We start from the raw sequence: 23,398 nt of genomic DNA, 5'->3' as shown, positions 1-23,398 counted from the left end.
ACTGCGTTGTTCTTTTTCACATTTTCTAGGTTGATAAAAGCAGTGGAAACCAATTAGCACTAAAACATGGAAAATTAAGATTAATGTTGAGAAGAGTCAATGTAGTAGTAAAAAGAAAAAATATCTGAACATTTCTATTGATACATTACATTAATAGAATGAAAACTCAATCGCTTGTCCAATTGCTGTAAATTTCACATTTCGTTACCACAATTACAAAAAAATTGCTACAAAATACAATTCAGTTGTTTCATGAAATTCATGAAAAAATATTCTTATTGGACATCCTGTCGCTCTCAGTGACGTCCGTTTGGACGAATGGCCAATGTACGAATGGCCAAACCGCGTAAAAAAGTCACGGTTATAAAAATACCCTTACAGTGTTAAAAAAGTAACAATGAATCACTTTAGCCACTCTATCACCATCTCTGTCTGAAAACTAAAATAGCATTTTACATCTTGTAAAGTTATTTTCTTAGGTTAGGTTTAGATGTTGGCTGTTCCATTTAAAGTCACCATTATGGTGATCAGTATTTGTTTTAGTTATACCTGACTCTTAGCTTGTTAGTTTTTTGTTTTGGCTATAACTTTGTGTGTTTAAAACATATTTTTTTATGTTAGCGAAAAGACATTAGTGCAACTCTTTGGTGGTAAAAAAATTGTACAGTCCACATAAATCAATGATAAACGTGTTCGGAGTTTGTCACTTTCCAGCTTGTCCGGTGTCAGCGCTGAAACCACGCCCACTCGCATGAAAGCTGCCATCTCTATCAACTTTCAAATACCGCTACAACCTGAATGGGTGCTCGCGATTATTTTAGGGGCGGGGCCATGCTCTATGGCTTCAGAGCCCAAATTTCTAATGAAATTTCTAATAAGCATTTATAATGTCTTCAGAATTAATTCTCTGAATTGAACTTAAATGGACTTTAATATTAACCTTTATATTTTTTAAAATATTTTTTCATATTTTAAGTATGTAAATACATAGGAAGTCATTTTGACATCTATAAAAGCTATTTTTTATTTAACAGGCTATGTTATGGGTTTCAGATTTATCTCATACTGACACCTACTGGTAAATAAAGGTTATTGATCTATTTCCACTTCTACATAATACATAATGTTGTTGTAGTTCATATATTTATAGACAGTATAGAAACATGATTCATAAGAGACAGAGACTAAAATAAAGACACATTGTGTTGAGTCATAACAACACATCTATGAATCATCTGATAAATAATACAGACTAATAAAAATAGGTTTTTAGAGATAAAGCTTATCTGTTTGACGTTATTCATTCCTTGTGTCTAAAATAGCACTACGTTCATAAATTAATATTTATTTCTCTTTTAACATTTCACTTCTGTTCTCGCACATCATCAAAATCTCTCAGAAATATCGTCAAGCTTATCATTTAAAAACTTACATTCATGTTCATTTCCATGATTGAGTCAAAGAGTACAAATAATCTTAATATAAAAACAATGACATTGCACTCAGGAGTCACAAAACTTTTATTCTGTATGACATATTTTCAAGGACAAATAAATAAAGGAGTCACTCACTATGACCCTTCTGTCATAATACAGAAAAGTCACCCGCACAGAGGAAAGATCCCAAACCTGCTCAATAACGAACGATGAAACATATTCAGTACATCTGCTAAATGCAACGGACTGACACAAAAGTCATATTTACAAAAAGCAGAGCATATTTATTTCGTTTCTCTATCACAACCCTGAAGTTTTGCGTAGCCACAAGAGCATCACAGGTGTATGCGGTTAAACACACTTTAATGGAGAAGCACTTTTAATATACTGAACCCCGTGATACTCCAGGCAATGACAGACAGGCCAATGCACCAATCAGATTATGATTGTGTGAAGAAATAAGCTGGACTAACTGTCTCATTGGTCAAGAACCGATGACATTACAGGATTTAGAGTCACAAAAATAAATGATCACAAATATAAACTCCTACTTTACATTTCCAATGTGTAAAAAAGGCAATCGACATCCTCCACTGAGCTTAAGAAAGGCAGACTTATCTCATTATGAAACACCACTTGCCCACAATATAAAAAACAACAACAAAGAGCTTTACATGGCAGCGATTCAAATGGAGTGTTGCTATAACCAACAGGTTGACCTAAAAAAAAAGTGTATCCAAAAACGTGAAGTGCTGTATAAGTATTAATAATGAATAATTGTACAGATTAAGAAAAAGCTTGTGTTGTTTGTAGTCTAAGCTTACTTGTTTGGTTTACATCTGAATCATGCATACGTCGTCAAATTCATAACCACGTTTGTAGGATGAGATATCGGCACAGCGTCTCCGTTACAGCAAAGGGAATCGGAAACATTCATGCTTACAACAGAGCTGAACTGTGCCTTTCATTTCATACACCTCACATTTATATTGCACATTCAAATTCTACCTTTTCCTTTTCAATGTCACAAATCTGTTCCCACAATAACAATATCACAACATAATGCTTAATCATCCAATGAACTGACCTATATAAGAAAAGTAAAAGGCCAAACTACTGCAATCTCTCCCTAACACTGATCTAACACGTCATTGTTCCCCTGCAAAAACTTGCATGCAACACGATGGTTGACAACAAAAGATCACGACAATTAAAAAAAGAAAAAGTTTATAGGCTTTACAAATTCATACAAATGGAGTTCAAAGAAATATCCGATGCGTGAAATGATGCGAGCGACAAAAAGCTTTAATCCAAAAAGTCAGTAAATGCACAAACAAACAGTCCGCGTCCTGAGGTGGACACTACTGATGATATCTGAATGATGTGTGCATTTTTGTTAATGCTTGTGAAGGGTTAACCGGATAGTTATAACAGCTCTATATGCTACATTTGAACAGTTTATCATTGCATTAAATGATCCGGATTAAATCTCCTCCTATTACCAAATCTCACGACTCTTTGTGAGGTCCTTAATACGCAGATGAACTCTTATTAACTTGTGCAGAGGCCGACTGTAACAGCATTTGGCTACAGGTAAACAAAAGAAGCGGAAGTTCAAAGTAAAAAAAAACACAAATAAAGTTCAATTTAAGGAAAAGTAACATTATAACAGATGCATTATGAAGCATTTGATGCTCACAATCCAAACATATAAACCTTACTAAAAAAGTCTGAACTAATAAAAAAACAAAACATATCAGCGATGTGTAAAATGTTTCCCTGCATGGACCGCAAAATGCGCTAAAAATTTTGGCATGTCAAGCCAATCAGAAAAAAGCAGTATGTGGATTCCGAATGTCCTCGGGGAGGAGAGTCCCTCTTGTGGTTCATCTTCATAACAACGATAAACGATCACAACAGTCGAGTAGTAAACTTTCTGTTATTTTGTACCTGCGCCAGCAGGTGTCACCTGTTCCCTCTGTTTGTTTTGGTCTGGAATCTGGACTCAAACCATATTCAAGTGTCCCTGTTTTGATCGTGGAGTATCACAGGGAGCAGGAAGCAAGAGGATTGTGGATGTTTTCTGTATATATAGACATATATAGGTATGGAGCGTTTCAACCCTCTATTACTTCGTCGGCTGACCCTGGTTTTATTCACTTGCCGCCGTACATCCTCTCGATATCGTCCTGATAGTGTGATTTCAGTTCCTTGCGTTTGAGTTTGAAGGCCTCGGTAACCAGGCCGGTTTCGGGCGTCCAGGGTTCGGCGCTCAGGCAAATTTTCTTTGGGATCTCGAAGCGTTCCAGCTTACCTGTTAAGACACTATTGTTAGTATGTAACGTAAACAAAACATTTCAAAATGTATTTTTAGTTGTGACATTTTCGGCACTCCACCCACACAAACCACAAAGACTAAAATTGTACATTTCGGACCTGTTAAAGCCGCGTCGGTGATGATACGCAGAACTTCTTTCTCCATCTCTGGATGGTTACAGATCTCTTCCCATGATCCTCTGATGCCTCTCTGCTGGGCGAGGGCGGTTAACTGCTTCTGATTGGGCACCACAAACCCGATCACATAGGATTGGTCACTTTGGAGAGAGATAGAGAAACATTTTTGCATCAACACTTGAACGCTTATAATTCTCACAGATTAATACTTCGGAGTCATACCTATGCCTTAGGCTACACATCTGTTTTCATTTATAGTTCTGCATTGTTGTACAGCTAGTAGACATTGTTGACTAGGGCTGGGTATCGATTCAGATGTTCCAGATCGATTCGATTCACAAGCTATCAAATCGATTCGATTCCGATTCTTGATTAAATTTTCGATTCCGGTTCTCAGGTAGGTTTTTATACTCGATTCTCGATTCAACTCAATGAATATAGATTTAATACACATACTATATAAATAAAAAAGAACAGTGAACAGCAGTTTACAAGTGGGTAATTAATAAAAAGAAATTAAAAGCCACAACACGTCTAAAATGCTTCCATTCCTCCGTTCAATGTTTGCGGAAATAAATATGAAAAAAATCGATTCAGCTCTTTGAGAATCGATTTTTAATCGACCACGTTTAAAAAAACTATTAATCGAAAAATCGATTTTTTGCCCAGCCCTATTGTTGACAGGCATGTTATTGGTGTAACCCACAAGACCCAGGGAGCCAAAACAGTATGGCCCACTAACGGCATTGTCGGCTCATCTTTAGCACCCGGACTTGGGCGATTTTTAGGCATCATTCATCCCGCCCCTGGGCCAGGATCAAGACAATATGGTGCAATTTTATAGTCAACATGCATCCATGTGTTTTTTAAGACCTTTTGTCTTCACAACAAAAAACAAGATTTGTTTGTGACAAGACACACTTCATACAAGATAAAAACAAGACACGAGATTGGGTTCACGAAAATAAAATGAGACAATATTATTACTTTTGCTAATATTACGAAACTTGAGACTTTTAAGAAATCCTTAATTATGAAATATATTTTATTAATCCGAAATCACTAAATTGTAAAATGTTTTAACCAATCTAGGGTTTTCACTATCAATTATTTTGGTAATTTATGCTGATCAAGTAACCTGATATTTATTGGAAAAAAGACCTAAGTGTGTAAACGCTTTTAAAATGACAATTATAATGGAGACAAAAATAATTGGTTCAAATAAAGTATCTAAACCAAATAAACAAATGGTTTATGAAACAACATTAAAATATATAGGGCTGGTTTCCCAAACAGGCTTTAGATTAATCCAGGACTAGGTCTGATTTATATTAGGACATTTAGGGAGTTTCTTAGAGACAAAACAATGGCAGTAATATATTTTAATGGCAAAAATAGACACAATTAAATTAGGAGACATTGGCATATATAATGCACAGGATACACGAGCAGTGGGCTTTCATGCACGGCGAGTGAGAGACAACACCAATACATTCTTTCTTATATATCAAATAAAAATTAAGATATTTACGGAGTAAATATTAAAAAAAAAACGTATTAAAAAATAAAGGAACATTTGTCATCTCTTAGCTGGTGGCAGTAATTTTATTACCAAAGTAACGCAAAGGTAACTATCATGGTGGTTAAACGCATATGAGTGGATGAGCGAACGAAATGATCCAAAAAGACAAAACATTCAAACCGCTGTGGGAACATTTAAATTAGCATTAGAGATACCATTACATAAGACCTAGAACAGCAAATTTAAGACTTTTTAAAACCCTGTGGAAACCCTGGTAAGAAACATGGACGTAGTGTCTGTGACATCACCCGAAGGTTTTTGAAGAGCATTTTTGAACCACAAAGTGGGCGGAGCTGGCCATTGCATTCTTGGCAGGGCGTCATTCCCGGATAACCAAAAAAGTGAAAAAAGAGGTGGACCATGAGTGGAGCTGAGGTGCCTGGCTGCTTAAACCACGCCCACCTAGATCGACCGGAGCAGCAATCCACCTGTCACTCAAGTGGCCACGCCCTTAATTATGCAAAACTTTAAGGTTTAACCCTTTCACCGCCATTGACGAGATATCTCGTCAATTAAGAGAAAACGCTTCCCCGCCAATGACAAGATTTTCCGTCTTTCCGCAATACCGCTATTATCCACCAGGTGGCTCCCTTCCGCAACTTTTTAAAACCGGAAGCTGCTGCATGTCCGTGTCTGTTTTAAAGATCGCTCTGAATGGGATCTCTATGAAAAATCCGTCACAAAAATGGAATTATCTCTGCTTTTTGCTCAAAATGTGGTGTTTTTGCAGAAACCTACCCATATTCAAAAGCTGATTACAAAAGAACCACTGAAGGTAGGATGAAACGGTTTTTTGTTTGAAAGCAGAGGGTCTGTTCTTTCATTTGGTATATTGTATGTTTATATATTTAAAGAAGAACATTTTCTGGAAGGCATTACACTTTGGTGAAAATCATGAAAGACGCTGGCGCTGGCTGGCAACTTTTTTTAAAAACGCTGGCGGTGAAAGAGTTAATATAATTCAAACGGATGAGTTACAAAAAAATTCACCCTCTTCAAAGTTGCCATGAAGGCAAAATTAGCTATTAGCTATACATTTTCTGCAGTTAAGTTGGACAATTTCATATGGTCTCTAACGGCAGTCACTTCCATACTGGATTTACAAGAGAGACCGGAAGGTTGCCCCTTGGTTTCTAGCAAACCAATCACAGCGCTTGAGGTCTGCATAGTATTAGCTCGCAGGCAATTCCGTACAATCGACACAGAAATACAAGTTGTGTTTTTTAAGTGTGTCTGTGTGGTATATCTCACCTGTTGGCGTAAGCGCAGATGTTGTCAACGAGTGAACAGTTTTTCATGACGGCCTCCACTTTCCCAAGTGACACATATTCACCAGCCTGTAACTTCACTAGATCCTTCTTACGATCTACACACACATAAACACACACACATTAGAGAAAACGTAAGAAATGAAATCGAGAGACTTAAACTTTGCTATTGAATCTTGAATGATTTTCTGTTCTGACAGAGTTTGTATAAACCATTTGTACTCAAACAATAAATATGCTGTATATAAAACAGCACAAATAGAAACAACGGCTGTTGACCAGCATGCTTTCCACAACGTTATCAAATTCATACAAAAAATAACAAGACAAATAACAAATATAAACATAAAAATCACGTCATTTATATGCATGACACAATGTCATTCAAATCAAATGCTTTTAAAAATAAAATATAAGAAAGTCAATACCAAAACTTTAGGGTCACTTAATTATTCTTTTTTTTTTTTTACATTTCAGAATAATAGTACATTTATCAAAACTAGAAAATATCAAAAATTTAACTACAAAAAGTATGTTGTCCCTTTCAACAAGAACATTCAGACCATATATCTTATAAAAGAAAATTCAGTCAAGTGACCGTAAACTTTTAAATAATACAGTATGTGTAAAACCAGTACATTATCATCTGTCTGTACCAATAATCTTAAGGCAGCCGTCAGTATGAAACTCTCCGATGTCTCCGGTGCAGAACCAACGTTGGCCGTTCTCATCCACACAAAAATCTTCCCGGTTCTTCTGCTCGTTCTTATAGTAACCCATGGTGACGTTTGGCCCACCAATCAGAATCTCTCCTCGTGGATTTGGTTTGTCTGTGTTGTAATATCCACCTACAGCCGGAAAGAAACAGACTCAACTCAACTGTGAGCATAATATCAAATCAAATTTTTCAGAATCTTCACAAGCATACGTACAAAACGTAAATGCCAACATATGCAGACAGGTTTTCCAAAAAAAAGATCTCACCTTCCTCCCAGTTTTTAAGAGTGATCTCCGAACACACCAGAGGAGCTCCGACCCGTCCAGTGCTGAAGTCAGCGACTGCAAAACACAAAAAATCACCACAATGATTGCTTACGCCACACTTTACCAGATAAGTTACAGGAACATAAAGTTCAGTCCTGATGCTTACATTCGCTGATGGTCCCGGCTCCGCAGGTCTCGGTGAGTCCGTAGCCCTGACCCACCGGACAACAGAAGCAGATGTTCATGAACCGTTGAGTAGCCGCGGACAAAGGAGCTCCTCCAGACAGCAGCACACGCGTTTTACCGCCCAGCAATGAGCGAACCTTGTTAAACACCAACCTACACGCACATAAACGAGAGATCGGACGTCAGAAACGAGATGGGAAAATAGTAAAAAAGTTGCTGTAAAAGTGATTTACCTGTCACACAGCGGCGTGCTGTATCCTTTAGAGATCTGCTCCATCTTGTAGTTGTACGCCAGAACGAAAAGCGTTTTCTGCACTTTGCTCATCCCCTCAACTTTAGTCATGACGTTCTTATAGATACGATCCATAATCTCCTAAAGATCGACAAAAGAGAAAGAGATGCTTCACAGTCATATCAAACACATCAGCTGTTAGTGTATGTACATGTGTACACGTGAACTTTCTTACAGGCACAGCTGCCATAAGCGTTGGTTTCAGGACGCTGGTGTCTCCTTTACTGCCCTTTTTAATTTTAGATGACTGTTGGGGGAAAAAAAGAGAAATAATATACCAATATAAACACTTTGGGGATGTGAATGTTCATTACTGTTTTGACAGTGACAAAAAATTGTGCATTGATTTCGTTCCCATGACTTAAACCAACTTTTTGGTTAGCTGAACCCCCTTGACCTAAATAATTTACTTGAAGTACACCCTGGAATCTTAAAGGATTAGTCCATTTTCTTAAAAGAAAAATCCAGATAATTTACTCACCACCATATCATCCAAAATGTTGATGTCTTTCTTTGTTCAGTCGAGAAGAAATTATGTTTTTTGAGGAAACATTGCAGGATTTTTCTCATTTTAATGGACTTTAATAGAGCCCAACATTTAATACTTAACAGTTTTTTTCAACGGTGTTTTAAAGGACTCTAAATGATCCCAAACGAGGCATAAGGGTCTTATCTAGCAAAACGATTGTCATTTTTGACAATAAAAATAACAAATATATGCGCGAAAGTGACCCCAAGCAATACGTCATGACGTCAAGAGGTCACAGAGGACGAACGCGAAACTCCGCCCCAGTGTTTACAAGTGTTGAGAACGAGGACCGTTTCTACGTTGTTGTATGTCAACTGATACTAATTAATGTCTTTGTGTCAGTTTATTGTTTACAATGGTCCGCAAATGTGCGTTTTATATATGTAACACGTGACCTCCCTACGTCACTACGCATTTACGTTAGGTCGCACTGGACCGGATTTAGACGAGAAGTTGTGCTTTTAAGTGTATATTTTTTATTTTTCTTGTCAAAAATGACAATCGTTTTGCTAGATAAGACCCTTATGCCTCGTTTGGGATCATTTATAGTCCTTTGAAACTCCGTTGAAAAAAACTGTTAAGTGTTGAGTTAAGTATTAAGTGTTGGGCTCTATTAAAGTCCATTAAAATGAGAAAAATCCTGCAATGTTTTCCTCAAAAAACATAATTTCTTCTGGACTGAACAAAGAAAAACATCAACATTTTGGATGACATGGTGGTGAGTAAATTATCTGGATTTTTCTTTTAAGAAAATGGAATATTCCTTTAAGGAAATATTTCAATCATTTCATAGCCCATTTGTATGTTTAATTTCAAAAACTTTTTATTTTTCATTTATGATGATGTCATGGCAGTAGAGGCGGTGCAATTATAAAAAAACATGTATAATCCAACCCATTTTGAAGTGATACTAAAATGCAGTAGAAAAGCAAACCAAGCCAAAGTAAAGCAGAACCTAGTTGTAACACTCGGTGGAAAAGCACCATATGACCTGAATGTTTGTTTGTACCTGGTCAGCAAGCGTCTGAGGTGATGAATATCCGATGCGACAGCCGTGAGTCACGCATACCAGCTCGGCGCTGAGCTCCAGGACATGAGCGAGGGGCAGGTAGCCAATATAGGTGTCGTTCTCACTGCCCGAATGAAATAAAACGCATTAACTAATAAAATGGGTTTGAAAACACCCAGCACAGCGAGCATGAAATCAAAGCCTCAAAAATGTTTCTTACAGAAAAAAATTATGTACATTACTATTTACATAAAAAACCTTACGAGGCCAAACCCTACGAGTCGCTAAACGTGATTACACTCATGATTGTTAAGGTAGCTACCGCAATTAAATTAATACAGATTCTTACACTGGTTTGAGGCAATCCTATCAATATGTTGTTTAATTGTTTAACAGCATTCACAATCAATCTATGATACACTTTTTAAGCAAGAAAAGTTGACAGGAAAAAGGGTTTAGAGAGAGACATACTCCAGGTTCGGGATGCGTTCGGCCATGCCTGTGATGGCCGCGATGATGTTGCTATGGGAGATCATGACTCCTTTAGGAATGCCTGTAGAGCCGCTGGTGTACATGATGACTGCGATATCAGATGGCACTGGCTGCCTGCGGCAGATCGCGACTGCCAGAGAAAAAAAACACAAATTGTTTCAGAGGTTATAGACACAGACAGATCTTAATGGTCCAGCTCTAATAATGATGAGATCCTGAACAGCTGCTCTTATCTGACAGTAGTTATGTTTACAAGCACAACATTTTGTCAATCCGTCTGAATTTAATCTGATAGCAGGTTATGACAGTACAATTTACATGTATCCTAAACATTGCAATATGATTTAAATAATTGTTTACATGTGCATTCTATATAATCTGAAACAAACGTCTGCGCACAGCCAGGGTTGCCAGATTTGCTTATCAAAACCACTAGGGATGCACCGATAGGATTTTTTTGGGCCAATACAGATACCGATTAAAACAGACAACTTCTGGCCGATACCGATATTAAACACTTGTATACAATACTACACAGTTGGTCTATTAACTAGTTTATTTCTGCATCAAATTATTTTTACTGAACATGGATTGGATCTAAGTAACATTCAACTGACCAACATAATAAGAGAGGCACAAATTAAGCTAAAACAAATATAATAATACAGCATGACAACCTTCAAAGGTGGTTTTTGCAATTCAGCATTTATTTTATTAACAACATTAACTCATTTTTTACAGATTTCTTTATGCAGTTAATTTATAAACAATTGGTATCGGCCTTTCTCGTGCTATTGCCGATATGCCGATGGTTTCAAATTCATCAAAAATCGGCCGATAAATATCGGCGGCCGATACATCGGTGCATCACTAAAAACCACCCAATGGACATTCAAAACTAGGGATGCACGATATATCGGCCGACGATTATGCTAAGCTATGCTAAAAGTGGTACCGCCAGACCCGGAGATCAGCTGAATGGATTCCAAAACGGTAAAAATCAAATGATTAACTCTAGAGGAGCTGGAAAATGAGCATATTTCCAAAAAAGTGGAGGGGCCCTTTAATAATGCCTGTTGCCATTGCCTTGTTATTTCTGTGACGAGAATCACGTGATACGTAAATAAGAGGTAAATATAAGAAAACATAAGCACAATTTTTCTGCGCATATGCACAAGATATTTTTGCATCCGACTGAAAAAATACAATGGTTCATGCGGTTACATGCATACTTACAAAATTTGCACCAATCGACCGCAAAAGTATTCATTGAGGTGTTTACATGAAGGCTTTTCAATCCAACAATATGACTACAAACAAATGATTAGGTTGCATGTAAACGTAGCTATTGTGGGCTCTTAACACTGATCTGATGTCATCCAGAGCTTCTCATCTGACACAAATATCAGATGTGTGTTTTTTCCAACAAAATCCATTTCCACTGCTTCTGTCTTAAGTATGTTTAGTCTTTTGGCCACAATATGTTAAAATAAGTATATACAGACAGATGCACTAATGCACTTAAAATAAAATATGTAATATGCAAAATGAGTGCTTTGCATTGTGGGATACAGTATCTGATGCGGTGATCCATCAATTATGCTGCAAATGTAGGCAAATGTAATAGTTCATGTGGGCACCCTCTAGGCTCACAGTTTGCATATACCACTTGTGAAAAATATACATGCAAAACGCAAAAATAGTGTGAGACTTTGAGTAGTCTGAAATTTCCTATCTGTTAGTGAGTAATATTGAAGTTTGGTCTCTTACTGTTCTGAGGTTTGGCCCCCAGTTCCTGCACAGCTGCTATGTTGTGGACCATGATACCTCGGGGCAGATCAAGCCAGCTGCTGGGTTTCTCATCAACCAATATTATGTGCATCAGTCTGGGAATGTCCAACAAAATCGCCTAAAAGTGAAAGAGAAAAACACATTTTAGTCATTAGCTCGGAGTCGATTGGCTCTTGCAATCTCATGGTTTCAAATGTAGACATGCATTATTTAAACTCAAGTTTGTATGCATGTACGATGTTCTCACCTTGAGGCGGCTCTGCAGCAGATCTTTGCTTGTTATGATGTGAGTGACTTCAGTCTCATTCAGACCATGAGCTATCGCTGCACCACCCAGTGTTGAATACAAGGTCACCACTGAAACAATCAATCACAACTTTACCTGTCATTCACAGAAACAATAAACAAGACACTCCCTCTTATACGTACTCCCACTCAGGGGCGTCAGTTTGTGTTAAAAAGTGGTGGGGACAAAAGATCAGATGAAAAAAACATTACAGCAGGACGGAAAAAATATGATTATATGATTTAAATAAAGTCAATGATTACAATGAAATTCATTACACTGTATGTAAAAGAAAACACACTATAGGCACACAACACAACATATGTGACCCTGGACCACAAAACCAGTCGTTCACAGCAAAAAATTATTTTCAAGAAAAAATGTTTTTGTCTTGTTTTCAGTAAAAATATCTAAAAATTCTTAAATTAAGATGCTTTTTCTTGATGAGCAAAATGACCTAAGAAAATAAGTCTAGTTTTTAGACCAAAAATACCAAATGTAAATGATTTTGTGCATAAAACAAGCAAAAAAATCTGCCAATGGGGTAAGCAAAAAATCTTGAAAACTTTTCTTAAACACTAAATTCAGGAAAAATTCAAGAAAAAAATGCTTACCCCTTACAGATTTTCCTGCTTGTTTTATGCACAAAATCACTTAAATTTTATAATTCTGGTCTAAAAACTCGATTTTTGCTCATCAAGAAAAAGCATCTTAATTTAAGAATTTTTTGATATTTTTACAGAAAACAAGACAAAAATACTAAGAATATTTTTCTTAAAAATCTGACTTTCTTACTTTGATTTTTTGTTTGTTTTCAGTAGAAATATATAAAAATTCTTAAATCAAGATGTATTTTCTTGATGAGCAAAATTACGTAAGAAAATAAGTCTAGTTATTAGACAAAAACTAAACAATTTAGGGGAAATTATGCTTAAAACAAGCAAAAATATATGCCAATGGGGTGAGACATTTTTTCTTGAATTTTTCTTAAATACAGTGTTTAAGAAACATTTTCAAGATTTTTTTGCTTACCCCATTGGCAGATTTTTTTGCTTGTTTTATGCACAAAATTACTTAAATTTGATATTTTTGATGAGCAAAATTACGTAAGAAAAAAAAGTCTAGTAATTAGACAACAAATAAACAATTCAAGTGAAATTATGCTTAAAACAAGCAAAAATATCTGCCAATGGGGTGAGATTTTTTTTCTTTAATTTTTTCTTAAATATAGTGTTTAAGAAAAATGTTCAACATTTTTGCTCACCCCATTGGCAGTTTTATGCACAAAATCACTTAAATTTGATATTTTTGGTCTAAAACTCGACTTTTGCTCATCAAGAAAAAGCATCTTAATTTAATTTTTTTTTTTATATTTTTACCGAAAACAAGACAAAAATACCAAAAAAATTTTTTTGAAAATCTGACTCTCTTACTTAGATTTTTTGTCTTATTTTTCATTAGAAATAAATAAATATTCTTAAATCAAGATGTATTTTCTTGATGAGCAAAATTACGTAAGAAAATAAGTCTAGTTATTAGACAAAAACTAAACAATTTAAGTGAAATAAAACAAGTAAAAATATCTGCCAATGGGGTGAGACATTTTTTCTTGAATTTTTCTTAAAATATAGTGTTTAAGAAAAATTTTCAAGATTCTTTTGCTTACCCCATTGGCAGATTTTTTTGCTTGTTTTATGCACAAAATCACTTAAATTTTATAATTCTGGTCTAAAAACTCGATTTTTGCTCATCAAGAAAAAGCATCTTAATTTAAGAATTTTTTGATATTTTTACAGAAAACAAGACAAAAATACTAAGAATATTTTTCTTAAAAATCTGACTTTCTTACTTTGATTTTTTGTCTTGTTTTCAGTAGAAATATATACAAATTCTTAAATCAAGATGTATTTTCTTGATGAGCAAAATTACGTAAGAAAATAAGTCTAGTTATTAGACAAAAACTAAACAATTTAGGTGAAATTATGCTTAAAACAAGCAAAAATATATGCCAATGGGGTGAGACATTTTTTCTTGAATTTTTCTTAAATACAGTGTTTAAGAAAAATTTTCAAGATTTTTTTGCTTACCCCATCGGCAGATTTTTTTGCTTGTTTTATGCACAAAATCACTTAAATTTTATAATCTGGTCTAAAAACTCGATTTTTGCTCATCAAGAAAAAGCATCTTAATTTAAGAATTTTTTGATATTTTTACAGAAAACAAGACAAAAATACTAAGAATATTTTTCTTAAAAATCTGACTTTCTTACTTTTATTTTTTGTTTGTTTTCAGTAGAAATATATAAAAATTCTTAAATCAAGATGTATTTTCTTGATGAGCAAAATTACGTAAGAAAATAAGTCTAGTTATTAGACAAAAACTAAACAATTTAGGGGAAATTATGCTTAAAAGAAGCAAAAATATATGCCAATGGGGTGAGAGATTTTTTCTTGAATTTTTCTTAAATACAGTGTTTTTAAGAAAAATGTTCACGATTTTTTTGCTTACCACATTGGCAGATTTTTTTGCTTGTTTTATGCACAAATTTACTTAAATTTGATATTTTTGGTCTAAAACTCGATTTTTGCTCATCAAGAAAAAGCAACTTAATTAAAAAATTTTTTGATATTTTTACCGAAAACAAGACAAAAATACGAATAATTTTTTTCTTGAAAAATTGACTTTCTTACTAAGATTTTTTGTCTCGTTTTCAGTAGAAATATATACAAATTCTTAATTCAAGATGTATTTTCTTGATGAGCAAAATTACGTAAGAAAAAAAGTCTAGTAATTAGACAACAAATAAACAATTTAAGTGAAATTATGCTTAAAACAAGCAAAAATATCTGCCAATGGGGTGAGATTTTTTTTCTTTAATTTTTTCTTAAATATAGTGTTTAAGAAAAATGTTCAAGATTTTTGCTCACCCCATTGGCAGTTTTATGCACAAAATCACTTAAATTTGATATTTTTGGTCTAAAACTCGATTTTTGCTCATCAAGAAAAAGCATCTTAATTTAATTTTTTTATATATTTTTACCGAAAACAAGAAAAAATAACAACATTTTTTTTTTGAAAATCTGACTCTCTTACTTAGATTTTTTGTCTGTTACGTTACGTAAGAAAAAAGTCTAGTTCTTAGACAAAAACTAAACAATTTAAGTGAAATTATGCTTAAAACAAGCAAAAATATCTGCCAATGGGGTGAGAAATTTTTTCTTGAATTTTTCTTAAATATAGTGTTTTAGAAAAATGTTTTAAGATTTTTTTGCTTACTCCATTGGCAGATTTTTTGCTTGTTTTATGCACAAAAACTAGACTTTTTTCTTACGTAATTTTGCTCATCAAGAAAAAGCATCTTTAAGAATTTTTACATATTTTTACAAAATATTTTGAAGATTTTTTTTCTTGAAAATAATTTTTTTGCAGTGTAAGTTGCACATGTATTGCTTGATTTTTCAGAACATTTTAACCAAACTCTTTCAAAAAGTGGTGGGGACAAAATCAGCAATTTCAAAAAGTGGTGGGGACATGTCCCCAGTGTAAATGACACCTATGAAAGTATGTACTTCACTGGTAAAGAGGAAACTACATACTTTTGATACATGATACAGCTGCTTTTTTGTGAGGAAAACCTGTTTACTTTCGGGTTTTAAGATAAGACAAATAATAAATATAATGTCATATATGTTATAATTATATTATAATATGAAACTGTTCCTGTCAAATGATTTGCAGCTTTTGGGTTACCGTGTTTTATTTGTTTCAGGCATATGTTATCTTAAAATAACATATCTTGGAATATTGTGACTGGCCAATCAGAATCAAGCATTTTAGAGTGTCATTTAATAAGTGAGATTATGTGTGTGTGCGTTTAAATGGCAAATAACAGTTTGGATTTCAGCATGAGGTGATTAAGGATTTATTATAGACATGTCAAGGCAGAGATATATATTCTTTATTTTCCTCAACTCGGCGTCATACAGTATATGGCTCTGTCTGTGTGTGCTTACATGGAAAGTTGTACATGAAACAGGCCTGCGCCGTTATGATCCATTCTGCACGCGTCTCGCAGAAAATGGCGATGTTACACAGGGGTTTCTGACCGAGCGCTGCCAGACCGCTACCTAACCTCTGTGCCAGACAGAAAGTGTCCTCGTACGACAGCCAGTTATAATCTCCCAAAATCACCTAGCGAGAGAAAAAGATTTGAGTTGCACACTATCAGCACCACGTGACATCTTGTCTCCAGTATCATGTAAACAGTTCTAGACAATAATAGACTGTAGATAAACATATTCACAGAGAGAGACTGAACCATTGTATCTGGAGTTCAGTCACACACAAGCAAAAGCAAATCTTTGAGTTTTCTGTCGTTTTACTTTCTTTGCATTGCATGGACGTCAACATCCTTACTGCACATTGCCTACACAATGCATGAACAAACATATCCAGTTTAAGAAATTCAGAATTGCATGTGGTGTGAAGACAAGCCACTAAGTGTTTGTGGCAATATAAAGCATCTTACCTTCTTGAAGACTTTGCCATTAGGCTGAATTTCATCCTCTTCGCTCAGCAGCTCTCTAGTGCCGAGACAGTCTCTTGTGGGAAAGTTGACTACGGCGTATTCAAACGCTTTATCTAAAGTGTCCACGCCCATGTGAAGCTTGGACACAAGTCGATGTTGGCTGTTCAGCGCTCGGTACGGCCCTGCGGGTTTCCCGCTTACCTGACAGCACAGATAAACCAGAATGAGGTCATAGGTCAAATCTGGACAGTGTGGCTCATCTAAACATGCCGGGTAATACAGCTATAAACCCACTTGATTCATCACATCATTTAAAGTATTTCAGTATTCATTCAGCAATTCACTTAAGTGCAATCAATAAGTAATGAAAGAGATTTTAATCTCATGACTGTGATCATGTCACACCCAGTTATTCGTATTACAGAGTTTTGTTAATCCCACAGATTTACTTACTGAACGTGCTTTTAGCCGTTTGGCTCGGGCCTGATTCCCGATGTCCCCTGAGAACAGGTACCACGGTATAAAAGTGATGACTGAATAAACCCAGACCACAGATTGAAAGACCTTCAGCAGGAGAGGTGACATTTCTTCCTTCAACTTCATCCTGAGAGGAACAACATCAGAGGAGAAACAGAAGTTAATCAATTCAGGCGTGTCTTTGTACACACATCTTTTTTGTCATCAGTTTCATCTTCTCACCTTGTATTTGTCTCTACTCTTCTCAAAGTGTGCGTATTGCGTTTCGCCTCTTATACAAAGTCTTATTTGCCACTTTTTCTTTCCAGTAGGCTGATAAGAAGTTGATAATGCGTCTTTTTGCTTTTTTTAGTCAAACCTGCAAGGTGATAGGGCAACCTCCTGTTCCATTTCTATGTACTGTTCAGCTTCTTTCTCAGACACCTGGGAATCAGGAAAAGATATCCTGTGAGAAAATAAAAAAAGACAAACACAGAATTTGAGACAAAATTTGATTTAAACTCGCACTAGTCAAATTAACCCCAGAACTCAACCTGACATTTATGTTAAAGGTGCAGTATGTAGATTTTACATCCAGTGTAAGACTGCGAATTGCAACCAACGGCTCAGTCCACAGCTCACCTCTCCCTTTTGAAACGCATAGAGAAGCTACAGTAGGTCACCACACCATCTTATAGACAGTTTCAGCAGTAACAACATAAACAAGCGGCTTTCGTGGTCAACACGTAACTTCCGGTAAACTCCTCTAAGAATAAATAACAACAAAGTACTCTTAACGTAGTCTATTTATATTACAAGCAAAATAAACAACACGTGGATTACCTAGGAAACCAAAACATTTGGTATTTTCAACGAGGTATTTGTTCGAAAGTTCAGTTAAGCAACTAGTCAGACCATTAAAAAAAACCCTGAAACCAGAAGTAAAGTTCGGACCAGACACGTATCCCGTCACCACATGTGCGTCCGATGAAAGCGTCTATAACACTGGTTCTTAACTCCATTTCTCAACTAGGCTTGGGTATCGAGTATCGATTGGAACCGGGACTAGCTTTGCGATTTTCCCGGAATCTTTCAAAAGTATGATTTTTCGATTCCTAGTTTCGATTCGCAGTCCGCCGACCGGAAAAACAAACAGCTGAACACCAACGAAGAAGCGTCTACCAGAAGTGTTGGCATAATCTAGCGAGTCGAACATGGATAGCGTGCGTCGGTGGTCCAAACAGACACGAAATCTCGGCAAAATGCAACATTTGCTGCAAGATTGTTTCGTGCATAGGAGGGTTAACGTCGAACATGATGATGCGCTGCGCCGACCGTCCTCCGCCTCCTCTTCCTCTGGCTATGACCCCCAGCCTGGCACCGCAGTGACTGCACTACAGTACAAATCCGGTATGTAAAACAATACATATACAATAAATAATATGTCTTGCGCCAACATTGGGCAGCTAACAAATTATCCAACATATTTTTTCATAGACAATTTACAAACTGAGTTTGCGAACGTTAGCCAGGCTGGTGAATCCACAACTTCGCGATGTGCAAAAGTCCCGTTTGTATGAAGTAAACGGGGAAAGGTCCTGGCCAAGAAGACGACTTCTGGTTAAATAAAGGACGATAAATAAAAATACGAAATGTAGCAATGTTCCTGTAGCTCAATTTGTAGAAGGTCTTGGGTTCGATCCCCAGAGGACACAAAACAAATGTGACAATACAATTGTATTATAGACTGAATGCACTGTAAGACACTTTGGATCTGTCAAATGCATAAATGTAATGTAATGACAGAACAATACTGAACCATACACCGCAATAGTCCGATTATTTGTTCTCAATGACAAAAATCTTTTTTGTGCAACCATAAATGAACAAAACAGTCTTCCAAAATTTTAGAATACAAAAAGAAATAACGAGATGGAAACAGTCTCTTTCCAATGGTCTCTTTGGGGAAAAACCCAAACCACAGACTTCTTCCGCAGTCCATGTGTCTTATGTCAAAACTCGAGAGGAAAGTCAAAGAAACAAACCAGAACAGAGACGTTCTCAAATTTCATCTATATCTGCGGAAATGTCCTCTCAGGCCATTACAAGAGAGGTTAGAGGTCATTATGGATATTGCTTGACCAACTTGATATCTGGAGAGCAAAGTGGCTAACAACTTTATATTATTATATTATAATATTATTATTATTTACTTAATATTTTTTTACAGAAGTGACTTTACAGAAGTAAAATGTTATGGCTTCACTGAGGTGTGATCCTGCATTACGACAAACAACTGACTTGATCAGAGAAATGCATTCTTTAGGTGCATCATGAGAAACAATGTTAGCTTGTGAAATACTATATTTACAGTTATGTTAGGGCTCAAACTTACCTTTAGGGGAGAAATAAGGCTTTTCAAAATGATTCTTAGAAAAAACCTTGCTGTGATAAACATTATTTAAGAGAGTAGATGGCCTCCAGCACTGTGATATAGTGGTGCACACCCTGACATAACAAATAAAGTTCGACTAGCGACAGTAGCACTTACATGTAACTTTCCTATCAGTGGAATGTCACAGACTGCAAAGAAGTGTATAATGAAGACACTTTCTCTATGTTTATAACTTTAAGCTGCTTTTCCAGTGCACCCAGGCCATTTATGGAAACTGCAAATATATCACGTTGAAAAAGCATGTTAATATATTACCACATTAACAACATTTAACAATTTAAACCATTCTTTAAAAGTGAACCATGTCAGTATGCAGAGATTAGCCATACATGACAGATGTAATTTATATAGAGAAGTTTAAACCTACTTACAAGAGACCAAACACGCAACGACATGAACCTACCTAAACTGGAAACGTTGAAACTTGTGGAACATCATTTTTATACTTTTCAAGTTAATGTGTTAGTTTCATATTTACAATTCAAACATGGTGGGACAGACATAACCAGGTGCACTCAAACAACCATTACCATCTACGCCATAAACAAATAATAAGTAACCCACTTATTACACACCTGTTTGTAATTCCAGTCCTTACTACATCATTCACTATTTTAATCTACAGCCATTTTATGGGCCTAATACAAGCACATGTGCTGAACTGGTATACAATGGAGGTATCACAGTTGTAGTAAACTAGATATTTAGTGCACTAAATATCTTCAGGTCCAAATTTAGGTATTAAATATTATTTCCTCTCAGCAACCTGTTCAAACTCATCTGCTACAACACAACCGAGATCACAATACTGATAGATCCTGAATAATTTGAATATACAACTTTAGACCAGAACTTCACTACTACAACATCCCCATAACCTCTAGTTTTGCATGCTATAATATGAATACTTTTTAAAAGTACTATTAAATATTGTTACCAGAGTAAGAAGTAATCCCATACACTTACATTATAGAAGAGACCCAAGGTATATCTAGGTATCAGAGATTTGGAGGTGGGCTCTTCTAACTTGGTCAGGAAGCAACGATCCATATTATTCTAGTATCCACAAAGCAAAGTACTAACAAACATTCAAAAGACTTGAGCATTACTACTTCAAGCATACTAAAAGTAGGCGATAAATCCGTTTTAATAATGTGGGTGAGAGGAACTGGTCATGGGGTTAAGTTAGGGAATGGTTCCCCTTTTCTCTTGTGATCAAACAGATGGTAAATGCACCAACTTTGTCTTCCGGCTTACGTTGTAAGTGCTTGTAAAACTAAAAGAAGAGGAATATCTGTCAGTAGAAGTCTTTCAAACACACCCACTTGGATTACTAAGCAACATCATTCATAACCCAAACAACACCCATTGTGCATCACTAGAGCTTCTTAGGTGTGTTCAGACCTGTTGGGTTGGTCTATAACCCAAGCATGAGTGCTTGGGAGTAAGATGGCGCAAGTCAAACAGACACACAGCTATATAGAAAAGAAAATCCGAGCTATACGGGAAACCCAGCCCAGATAAAAAACAAAATCTCACAACCAACAACTGTTGAGCACTCAATGCTTTTTAAAGCCCTTTTACACTGAGATTCTGGAAAATACACGGATATTGTGTCCTAGGATTGTTTGATTTTGGTTCATTCACACTGGCAGTGGTTTGTTATCTGTGCAAATTCACACACACATCCTGTAAAGATCCCCAGATGACACGTGACATCAGAATGTGACATAACGAAATTGCAATCGTATACTTGGTGGAATATTTCTGAAGCGCCTTATGTTTCCACCTAAATAAACCACATGCATGCATTTTCCTGATTCGATCATAAACTAGGGCATCGCGTACCATTCCATTAAGCTGGTAAACAATTTCGTTTTCAGTGCGGGTATCGAGAAGCTGTCTGATCTCTGCTTCATTGCATTCATTGATAAACCCCTGATCAAGGAGTTGCACAGTTGTGACGACACATGGGTTCTGTTGCAATTTCATTTGGTCCCCATTCCGGGATCAATCCTGGGATCAGTTCCAGGACGTGTTTGCTTTGACTCAAACACTCTGGCCACTAGGTTTCAGTTTCGCTTTCTCATTTTTCTCTCCTGACAAATGTAAAATATTACTGAATATGAAATGTCACCTACGATGGCAACAGGCAAAGTCTTCCTGTATTTTGTGCCAAAATGTGCAATAGTGATGATCACTGAGGTAGTTGTACAAAAATGCTAACTTGTCGACACTAGCAGATGAAAATAAACAAAAATGTGCGTCAAGGAATGAAGACGTGGAGAGTGTCAAAATAAAGGTACCTCAAATCGATATGTTATGCGTGGCATCGATGCATCATATTGTTAGAAATTTAACCAATGTATTGTTACACCCCTTTAAAATAGGGTCTTTTACGTATTTTTGTGGGTTTGGATTTTTGGGTTAACCATTTCTTGCTTGTGCATTTATTAAATTTTATACATTTACACTTTTGGATGTATGCTTATAAAACAGCTGATAATGGTGGCGGACAATATATGACCCTGGCTCATTTCTAAAATAAAATGCATGGTGTTTGATTTTGCCTATTATTTTAAATATGTTTTCAATGTTTGACATGGTCTTAATATTAAAGATATCAATGTTATTTTTTCACACAAAAAAAGCAACCTTATGTAGGATGATTTTATATAGAAAACAGTAAATCAACCCCCCCCCTCCAAAAAAAATTACTCCAACTGGGTTTTCACAGGCGGGGTCACATAGATTTCATATACCTTCCCACCATTACATAAAATTAAGATTAAGATGGGAATTAATGCACCATGCATTTGGGTTCTTTTAACTGGTCTAAATGTCACCCGATCAACAAATTCCATATACTATCTATACACAGACATGGTATGGTAACATATGCATGTTCAGTTCTAGTTCTAGTCTTGTAACTTAACCGTATGTCAGTGCGTGATCACCATTTAAACATCTTCATCACAAGACAAACCATGCCACGAGCACACTTATCTATGAGCTAATACACACATAACATATGAATCACACTGCTATTGCTATAACACCTGTTTTCAATGAAAGAATAATCCCAGCTGATGGGGTGAGAAATGTGTTAGATCATATATATGTAAAGAGAATAGTTTATGTAAGATATTGTATGGTATATGCATGCATGCCTTCAGAAGAGGCCTGGGAGATGATAGGGAGGTCTGGAATGTGATGCCACCCATATTCCACATTCCTGAAACAGCCGAAAGCTATCAGACCGTGTAAACCCGCATCATATATGAGAATAAACACGTATACGATGCTTATCTATCCCTATGCGTGTCCCTATTATGTAAATGAAACCTCTTCGCGCGCATCTGCACATGCAGACCCATACAGACAAAAAACACTCACCTTATTCTTTTGCTAGTTCAGTCACACTCGCCTCCTCCTATTTAAACGTTTAGCAGGAAACAAAATAGCTCGACGCGATGAACAAAAAGTGATTATTGTTGTGTTTATTTCTACGTAGCTGTTTACTGCGCTCGCTCGCTCGCGCCGGCCGTCGCGTTTATTCCGGAAGTGATGGAAGCGTTGTCATGGCAGAGGCCGGGCGCTCTGCGCTCTCATTGGTTGACTCTGGGTGGCGCGTGTTGGAGGCTAACGTG

General features: G+C 36.1%; 1 protein-coding gene across 2 annotated transcripts; it reads right to left on the bottom strand.

The window, feature by feature from the left end:
• Positions 1-1,502: 1,502 nt before the first annotated feature.
• acsl3b (acyl-CoA synthetase long chain family member 3b) lies at positions 1,503-23,316 on the bottom strand. 2 transcript variants are annotated; one of them, XM_065261976.1, is made up of 17 exons: positions 23,145-23,316; positions 17,537-17,759; positions 17,291-17,441; positions 16,838-17,038; positions 16,323-16,500; positions 12,271-12,380; positions 12,003-12,141; positions 10,212-10,362; positions 9,741-9,864; positions 8,378-8,449; positions 8,144-8,283; positions 7,891-8,063; positions 7,725-7,799; positions 7,397-7,588; positions 6,724-6,838; positions 3,873-4,030; positions 1,503-3,750 (listed from the first exon to the last, which is right to left on the bottom strand). In XM_065261976.1, exons 3-17 carry the CDS (start codon positions 17,438-17,440, stop codon positions 3,593-3,595), a joined length of 2,136 nt encoding a protein of 711 aa, XP_065118048.1. In that variant the 5' UTR covers position 17,441; positions 17,537-17,759; positions 23,145-23,316; the 3' UTR covers positions 1,503-3,592. The 2 variants fall into 2 exon arrangements, with proteins under 2 accessions (XP_065118048.1, XP_065118049.1); XM_065261977.2 differs by lacking the exon at positions 23,145-23,316 and adding an exon at positions 20,715-20,863.
• Positions 23,317-23,398: the final 82 nt, after the last annotated feature.

The sequence above is a fragment of the Paramisgurnus dabryanus genome, chromosome 6, assembly GCF_030506205.2.
Source record: "Paramisgurnus dabryanus chromosome 6, PD_genome_1.1, whole genome shotgun sequence".
NCBI lineage: Eukaryota > Metazoa > Chordata > Actinopteri > Cypriniformes > Cobitidae > Paramisgurnus > Paramisgurnus dabryanus.
Note: the sequence above shows the minus strand (reverse complement) of the source record. Positions and strands in the feature narration are given on the sequence as shown.